This window comes from Rhagoletis zephyria, unplaced genomic scaffold (genome assembly GCF_001687245.7).
Source record: "Rhagoletis zephyria isolate East Lansing unplaced genomic scaffold, Rhagoletis_zephyria_1.1 Rzeph_scaffold_10809, whole genome shotgun sequence".
In the NCBI taxonomy this organism is placed as follows: domain Eukaryota; kingdom Metazoa; phylum Arthropoda; class Insecta; order Diptera; family Tephritidae; genus Rhagoletis; species Rhagoletis zephyria.
Genome location: NW_016167886.1, coordinates 10,814 through 20,432, shown reverse-complemented (window position 1 = coordinate 20,432; position 9,619 = coordinate 10,814). Strand labels below are relative to the sequence as shown.

The window sequence follows — 9,619 nt, the reverse complement described above, 5'->3', positions numbered from 1 at the left end:
TATGTATGTATCGAGGTATGCAAATGTACAAACATATATAAGTACATACATAAGTATGTAATGGGATGTACCCAGACTATGAAATTTGTTTGAAAAGCATGGTGTTTAAATTTTGATGAATAATCGTAAAGCTACTCAATCGAAACGTTAATTTAAGGACATAAAAACACAAAAACAATTTGAGTTTTTAAGTGACGGCTTAACTTCATTTGCTGTAATTTACAATAAATTCAAATAAGTGCGTACATATACACACCTACTTATATATGAATCGATTAATTACCAAAGGAAATAAGTCAGAATTTTTTCGATATTGCATATTTGATGCAGTTCAACAGAGCTACTTTAAACAAATCGAACTGCATCAAAATTTTCATATCGAAAAAATTTTGACTTATTCCCTTTAGTAATTAACTGATTTTTATGTACTTATTATAGTTACAAGCTTAATTCATGTTTACGAATTTGTACTTAAAATTAATCGGCCAGTTTTTAACTTTATCGGTGATGTTTCATTTTGCTTACTGTTTAACTAATTCAATATATTAAATTGTATATCCATATATATGGGGCGTTCCACACCAAAATGGATTGATAAACATAAATAATAAATAAATATGAAGTTTGAGCTTGATTAATACATACTGGATACTCAAACAAATTTAAAACAAATATTAAAAAAATTTGTAATGTACTCATTTTACTCAACTTCGGTTTAAAAAAAAAAAAATCATAACTCAAATTGTTGTAGAGTGCACCCCGTAATACTATACTTAAATATTGCGCAATACTCAGAGCCACCAATGTGATTTTTTTAAATTTTTTTTTTGAGATGGCATATTTTCAAAAACTAATTTTTTTTATAAAAAAATGCGTATGTGAAAAATTTTTCAAGAAAAAAAATTTTAATATTTCCTTTCATAGAGAATTTTGTGACTTATGTGTGACTTTTTTCAAATTTTTTCCTCACCCCGTTCTCGAGATATTTGGGAAACTACTAAATCGATTTGTTTCTGTTTTTGTGCTGTCAAGTTTTTAAAAATGCATTAATAAAGCTCAAATTTCATATTTGTTTATTATTTATATTTGTCCGTCGACCCTAATAATTTGAAACAAATCAAACACATGAAGTGTGAAGCCCGTCCATTTTGGTATGGAACGCCCCATAAAAATAATAACAGTGTTTATCGATAAATTTTGTACTAAAAGCTTTTAATTCAATTCAATCATTGCTAAGATGATGTGTACAGTATAACGGTCGGCCTGCGCTGCGTGGCATAGCAATTGATTTGGAAAGGATTTTATCGAAATTTTATTTTTGACGAATTGACAAATTTTTAATATTCTGGAATAATTTTCAAATAAACTTCCTTCATTAGGTTTGTTAACCTACCTACCACCGTCAGTATAAAAGAGGCGAAGTATACCTTTCTGCTCTAACTAGGGCACGGTTGCATTGTACCAGATTTACTTATAATATTTACACACGAATTTTGAGATGGAAGTTTTCAATCAAAAAAAAAGAAAAAGTTAAAATAAAAAGAAAAATTAATTTGTCCTAAATAGGACCAGTGTTGCCGTTTTAGCCCTTTGGTGGCTAGATTTAACTACCACATACTTTTTTTGGCCACATAAATTTAAAATTGCCCCTAGCCCTTTTTTTAGCCCTGTTTAGAATTTATTCATCCTTGGCCTGAAAAAGTTGTATATGCTTAATTTGTTTTTTTTTTGCATTTATGTAAGAGATGAATTTTTAAACTAAGAAAGACAGATATATATACATATATGTATTATATGTTCCTTACGCTTTTATAAATACATACAGTAAAAGTATTGGGGCTGTTAACTTATCTGTAACCGATTTAACTATAGTTTAAAATAGATAAGTTCACGGCCCTTAATATGCTAAATTTGTTAAATGACCCATCAAGTCGATTGACCGTGTATTTTCTTGTGGTGTGATTGTACCAGCATGCTGGTGTCGTTAGTGGTGAAATTAGCTCAATTTTCTAAGTAAAAGGTATTTTGGCGTAAATTTCTTGCACTATATGAGTCAAAGCCGTGTTTGTGGAAGATTAAGTTCACGATATTGCAGTTGTGAATTGCAAAAACAAACAATGTTTAACAAAATGCTAGAAAAATTGTGAAATTTCGGCTCTAAAGAAATAAATATTGTTCCAGCATGCTGGTAAGTTATATGCTTCGAGCCTGATGGTACAAACACTTGATGGAACCAGCAAGCTGGTGTCGTATATTTCCCCTTTTACACAAAAAGGTTTTTGGTTGGATAAAATATTTGCTTTTTTTCCAAAGTTCATTGTTTTTATATACCATTACTTATTCAAAATGTTTACGTGTATACTTATAAATGTATATGTAAGTAAAAAATTTTAGCTACCATTTTTAGCCACAACGACTTTTTTTAGCTCCCTTTTAGCCCTTTTTTTAAAGGAATTTGGCTACCACTAAAAATTATGCGCGGCAACACTGAATAGGACAAAGCAGTTAGTATGGTCAAACACCTATCCAATAATCAAACTATAATTTTCACCGAATTTTCATAGCTTTTCATTTTTAAGTAATTTACTTGAATGACTAGCGTATCGCCTAACTAGGGAATCACCAAAGCAAATTGTCACATTAGTCATCTATGTATGCTATTTGTCAAATTTGCAAATTTTCTTCATTAATTTAATTTATACTTAATTACTTTTATTTTGCAAAACAATCAGTTGTGAAATATTAATGCGGCCTAATTTCATTTAATATATGTAGACTGATTAACACCACACGTACACACACATATATATAAGTATGTAAATAAATTTTCCTGCATCACACTTAAACCTTTTGTGTTTCACGCAAAATTGTTCGTTCTATTTAAATGCTTAAAACAAACCATTAGTCACAGGTCGATGATTTGAAACGTGATTGTCAACAGGCGCATATCAGCGTACAATTTGAAATCAGAAGAAGTGCAATGTATTTGTGGAAATAATCGCGCCGTTGGATCACCAGTAAAAATTATCGAATAAAATTAAAGTGAGGGTTGGTTTTAAAGACTAGAATGTCTACTACTGAATGAAAACTCTGAGCTTTTGAGGAAAAGTAGAAATGTTCCAAAAATTTTGAAGATAAATAATTTTAACGGTTAGATTGTCAACTTTTAAGATTATGTGCAACTTGTGCATTTCAATATTACTAACCGAATATGGGAACGAAAAAAATTGTAAGCGTGGATAAAAAACCAAATACATAAGGGTCATTCCATACGATATTTTACTCCTCAATTTTTTTTTTTTTTTTGGGTAAAATATATTTTTTACATTCTTTATCGAAAAAAAGAAAACACCTATTTATTATTTTATTTCGTCACGATATTCGAAAATCACGAAAAAAATCCCGAAATTTTGAACTCTCGGAGAAGTATCTTTTTTCAATTGTTTGCAGTTAAGGTAGCAAAATGTGCGTAATTACCTCGGCTTTCCATAAGAGTGTGAGATAGATTAAAATTAAACAAATGTTGCATTAAAAAATCGATTTTTCTATTTTTTATTCTTTTTTATTAACTGCATCATGTTTGATTTTTAATTTTTTCAACCTGAATAGTTGTCAAACTTTATGGAGTACGCTGTAAAAATTTGAGAATGGAAACACCAAAACTGTAGAAGTTACGAGTTTTTTTTATACCTGCGTACATAAAATTTAGTATAAACGCATAAATTTAGTATAGTTCTAAATTTCGGGAATTTTTTTTTTTTGTGATTGTCCAATATCATGACGAAATAAATAAATAGGTGTCTTCTTTTTTTCGATAATGAATGTAAAAAAAATATACTTCACTCCAAAACAAATATTGAGGTGTAAATATTGCATGGAATGACCCATACACAAGCATTGAAGCGAATCTACTACGATAGACAAGAAGCTATCAGCAGTTTTTCCCCTCTAGAATTTATTGTCCAGGTCATCAGATCTGCACCTTTTTTTCAAATTTTAGATATAAAATTAACAAGCTTAACCTGTTGATATGCAACACCGTTTTTTTTTTATTTACAACTTTTTTAGCGGTAAAGGACGATGTTAAATTTGAAAAACCGAGACCACGCGAGACATCTCTTCACTCAGAAACAGATGAACGGATTTTGATGAAATGTGATACTCCGATCGCCCAAAACCCTGACTTACAGGGATGCCACTTGTGTTAAAATTAAGTTAAATTTAGGCGTTTTAGCGACACGCGGGTTTACTAGTAATTTTTTAAAATTTATTGGATTCACTCGAAACTCGGTACTCGGGGGCTTTTAGTAATATTAAGGAGTTTTTATGGTTGCTGAATTAATAATACTTAAAATGACACGATTGAACATCATAAATTTTACTACTACTTAACAAAACAAAATAGATTAAAACAAAACCTAGGGTGCTGGATACGTCTCTAGGCAATTCCGAAACTTTAAGGGATATTTAGTACATACCTAAGCGTTTACAAGAGAAAAATGCAAAAAATTGGACATTCAAGTAAGTCCTAGAGTGGAATCCGTACCTGTCTGTAACTCAATTGTAAAGTAAGAATGGAGTTTAGAATAAACAATATATATGTAGGTACTAAATTTACAAGCCTTGCGGATAGCTGTAGTTTTACAATATTTTATTACTATATATTTTTGATTTCTTTCACAATTTTCATAAACAAATTTTGTTTAGTTGTTCTAGCAGCTGCTGTTGCTTAAAAAAGGCAGTTGATATCAAAATAACAACAAATTCATATGTACATATAAATTATAAAATCGCTTTAAAATCAACTATATAATTTACAATTAAAACTACATCATCTACGAATGTATTTACTTGTATATACAATTACATATGAACAACTACATACATACGTATGTATATACATATATATAAAAAATTATTATTTCATTAAATTTTAAATAAGAAAATTCGTTAGCGCTAAAACTCCATTAATTACACACATATTTACTAAAATTACTCGAAGCGAAATTGGCGGCTTCGGAATCTCATCGATTAAATACACATATTCGTACATAAATATGTATGCTTAGTTTAGAATAAGTAGTTTTGCCGTAACAAATTAGATTTAATTACAATAATATAAATACAAATTCGCTTAACTATTTATTTACTTGTCAGTAAGGTCACTCAGAGTGATTGGAAGAAGCGGACGATTAGAATGATTGGGAGTGGATAGGTTGGTTGGTGGTGCTATTCAATAATCTTCATCTTCATCGGGTGGTTCCGTGGCATACGTCAGCTCGTTCAGATAAAACCATTTCTGTAATAGAAAATGGAGAAGTCATTTATTTATATTTAACAAGAACTTCTTATAGCATATCAATTTCGTTTACCGGTGACTCTGTACAATTGAAATTGTAGTCCCAATCACAGATGCGATACTCCTGATTGAAAGAAGTTTCGTTGGCGCATAAATGCGGTATGCGATTGCCCTCCTCATCGCACATGTGGAAGATCTATATAGCATAAATGGGAAAAACGATCGCGTTAGCAAAAATTTAGTGCATACTTTTAGGCTTAAAACAAACATACATACAAAGCCGCGCTTTCAAATGAATTAAACTTTCAACTACTCTTGCTCTTTGCTAAGCGTGAGCATAAAATGCGCTGAACTCTCTTATTTTTCTTACATACACACACACACAGGCCACACAGCCCCACACACGCATTAACGATTGTGAGCTGTTTTAAATATTTGTTTCTCTTTTCATTTTATTCCTCGCCTTTCATACAGACACACACTCACTCACCTGACAATTGTACTCCATGTCAGCGTAGAAGCCAACCGGCCGATGCGTACAATCAAAAGAGAATGTTATGTTATCTAAATTCGTCCACTCTTTCGTTTTGTGATTTTGAAATACTGGACTGGCGGCATCTTGTAACGTCAAGGCTGCAAGTAGAATTGGACCTGTGCACATGCAGCAGATTTTGTCACAGATACGATACAAATAATTTTGTTAATAATTACTCGTCGATATTTACAAGTTTTTTTTTGTACAAGTAGTTAGTTGGTTGTTTTTGGTTCGGTTTGTTTTCCTTCTTTTTTGTCTTGCACTTACAGCTATTTGAGGTTAATTAGTGCTTGCGAAAATATATATACCAAAAAAGTGTTATTTTAAATGAGCAAAGGTTAGTTAAGGTGTGTCGGTTGTTGATATTTAAGTATTTTAGTAATGAGTGAAGCGGCCAGTGTTAGTTGCATAAAGATGGCGAATAAATAAATATTATGCAAAAAGAATGGACTAAATATGTAATATGTAAAATGTATGGAAAAATCGATAGACAGATAGAAGGCAGTAAAATAGGAACTCAGCAAAAAAAAAACGTCTAGCCGTTATAGATTTTCTTAAGGAAAGAACATGTCCATTTCAGACTTCTTTGTCAGCCCTAATATATGTAAGTATGTGTGTACATTAGGGTGCCCATCGAAAATGTTTTTTTGAAAATTTCAAGACCCTACCCCCTAATTTTATTCCATTTTATGAGAAATATTATTTACTAATTGTATAGATTTTTTAAAGGTCATTTAGAGGTCTAGACCTGTCGATTTTTGAATGACTATTTTTGATTCGATTTCAAAGATCGAATGTGATCTGAGAAGATGATATATATGCCTTTGAAATGGTATATAAAAATCTATTGTCGGACTTGGCTTGTTGGGATTTTTTATCAGGTAAATTAAAAAAAGATTCGTATTTCTCTTAAATTTTAAATTTTGACCATCGATAATTTCTTTAATTTGAAAATATGGAAATAGATTTAATTTTAGATAGTACTCCACTAACTAACTAAGCTAGACAAATTTCAACATTTTCATAAAATCGGCTAGTATTTCCTATTCCTCTTCACTTATATATCTGGGGGATTTTATGCAAAATGGACGCAGCTTCCTCAAAATTTGAGAATAGTCTTCTAACAGATAGTAGTTGTAAAGTCACTGACTTATCAAAATGCCCTCGTGCCACGTAGTTGATTGAAATGGGGAAAAATATTAGTTTAAAATCAATTCTTGTGTCACATATTGGTCAACATAATTCATGCCCTGGCATTCAATTAACAAAGTCCTTTCCGTATGAAAACATTGCCAACTGCATGGATTTGATTCTTATATATAATTGAAACAAATTCAGTTTCCGCAAATAAAAATATTATGATTTGCCTTTTCTTTCCAAACAATCATAAACACATACATACAGTGCCGAACAGAAGTATTGGCACAGCGAATTTTTCGCAATATATGCAAAGTTTTTTAGTCTAATAATAATTTATAATCGATAATATTTTATAAAAATATTGTTCATTCTACACCAGAAAACATAATAATAAAACTTTGTACAAAACTCAGGAAAATTCATTAAATTTGCACACAAATATGCAACTTTTTATTCAGATTTTTTAGAAAAATTCCAAGTATGTAATTTTATAGCCCATTCAAATTTAGAATAACAAAGTGCAAGTTTGAAGTCGCTAGAAAATCGCGTTGATTTTTGGTAATTTTTTTTTCACGCACGAACTTCTTCCTTATAAATTATATTCGACAATTATTTTTTGTATAGAGAAAATGAGCAACACTTTCCACTAAAAAAATTACCAAAAACTTTAAGCTTGCATTCGGTCATACAAAAATTGAATGGACTATAAAACTGCATACTTAGAATTTTTCTAAAAGATCTGAATAGAAAGTTGCAAATTAGTGTGTAAATTTATTGAATTTTGGTGAGTTTTGCACAAAGTTTAGAGATTTTATATTTCTATATTTTTTGGTGTAAAATGAACTATATTTTTATAGAAAAATTATCGAAGACAAATTAGAATAGAAAACTTTGCATATATTGCGAAAAATTCACTGTGCCAATACCTTGGTTCGTCACTGTACATATACATATATATGAATTCAAAGAAATAAAATCAATTAGCGCACCCATTCGTACTTGACCCACTTAACTAGACCAGCTTTGGTCGAACTAAAATTTTGGACGCAAATGTACTTTCCATTTGTTTTGCTTTCACATTACCTTCACACAGCTATTTACCAACTGGCAATCGCCAATTAACCATTACAATAACGTATAAACATTTCAAGTTCATGCAGAAAATATTAATTTTTTAAACTTCATTATGTACGAAAAAGTCAAACCAATCAATAAATTCCAAAACCAATAAAAACAAAGAGGCCTTTAGCAAAAACCCAATAGTCAGTCAATAGCCTTTACTCATTAGCCATCAAAATTTAACCGATAGTGAACAATTAACAATCACCAATCAAATACGCAGATTTGTCAATAAGTAATAAATGCGTAAGCATGATAACCGTTACTCATCGTAAAACTAAAAGCTTTTTGAATACATCAATATATATATATATATTTACATTTTTACCTATGATTAGTACATACATATGCGCGTGCATACAAACAAACTTGCCCAATACTTACCCAATAAAATGCCGGAAAGCCATAAAAAACGTTTAGTATAATCCATGTTCATCCATAGAAGTATTCCTCGTATGCGCAAAATTTCGTACTTGATTTTTGTCCATGCGCTCTAAAATGTGGCCAAAAGAAAGCGACAGCTGTCGACTTTGTTTATATGGTAAGTGGGTGGGTACATTCACTCTGAGGCCATATTTCAGCTTCAAGTCGCTGCTTGAACTTAGACTAATTGAAGCTCTGCGGCGCTAACGTGTAGAATCAAGAAAATAATAGAAACGTAGTAGCAATTCACATTAACGGTGTTTTCCAATTTGGCAAGCAAAAGTTATTTTCTCTCACAATCGTTTATTTTTTCTATTTTTGTTTTTCGTATTCCAAATACAACTTTGTTGGTGTTACTTTGCGTAGTTGGTGGTTAGGTTAATCATAGAAATCGCTGAAATAAATAAAACGAAAAATCTATATAAAAAAAATCGTGCATAAATGTATGGAAATGTGTTCTTAATTTCTTTTAATGAAAATTTAAAAGCAACAAACAAGTGTAATATAGAATATCTATTTGTATAAAATAAATTATAAAATAAGTAATATGTCTTCATCATTGCTTAAGGCCCTTTTTGACAGTCGGAGCTATCACCCGATTTTCGTAGAAACTAGCTAGTCGAAAAACACATTTAGCCTCTAAGCCCTTTGTAATACCGCAATGGAATTTGTGTTCACCGTTATCCCCTTTAAACCAGTTCATGCTAAGAACAAAGTTATTCATGTTTCTGATATCTATGAACCCCGAGATCCTATGTTTTTAAAGGTGTGCTTCGATATATTTTTGCATGTTTACATGTCACTTTTTACATATGCAAATGTCAAAATAACGTGTAAAGTCAAATTAGATTTGTTTCTGTACAAAGCAAATGCAAATACATACGAAATATACATGTTACTATTTTCATCTGACACGCATATAGAATCGTCGGGGTTTAGTTTATTTAATTTTCAAAGAACGTATTTTAAATAGTTAAATAAAGACTGGGAATTTGACAGACAAATGCAATTGCTCATGTATCGAAAAAGTCACACTTACAGATGCAAATACATATCGTATAAGAACACTTCAAGTAAGTAGAACGTAAGAAGGATTTGCCTGA

The 9,619-nt window shown here is 30.7% G+C and overlaps 1 protein-coding gene across 2 annotated transcripts; it reads right to left on the bottom strand.

Annotated features, from left to right (window-relative positions):
* Window positions 1–4,816: 4,816 nt before the first annotated feature.
* On the bottom strand, window positions 4,817–8,906 carry ckd (cracked). Of its 2 annotated transcripts, none has more exons than XM_017632903.1 (4): window positions 8,478–8,906; window positions 5,790–5,950; window positions 5,373–5,495; window positions 4,817–5,299 (listed from the first exon to the last, which is right to left on the bottom strand). In XM_017632903.1, exons 1-4 carry the CDS (start codon window positions 8,527–8,529, stop codon window positions 5,234–5,236), a joined length of 402 nt encoding a protein of 133 aa, XP_017488392.1. In that variant the 5' UTR covers window positions 8,530–8,906; the 3' UTR covers window positions 4,817–5,233. The 2 variants fall into 2 exon arrangements, with proteins under 2 accessions (XP_017488392.1, XP_017488393.1); XM_017632904.1 differs by having other exon boundaries at window positions 5,790–5,932.
* Between the last annotated feature and the right edge of the window lie 713 nt (window positions 8,907–9,619).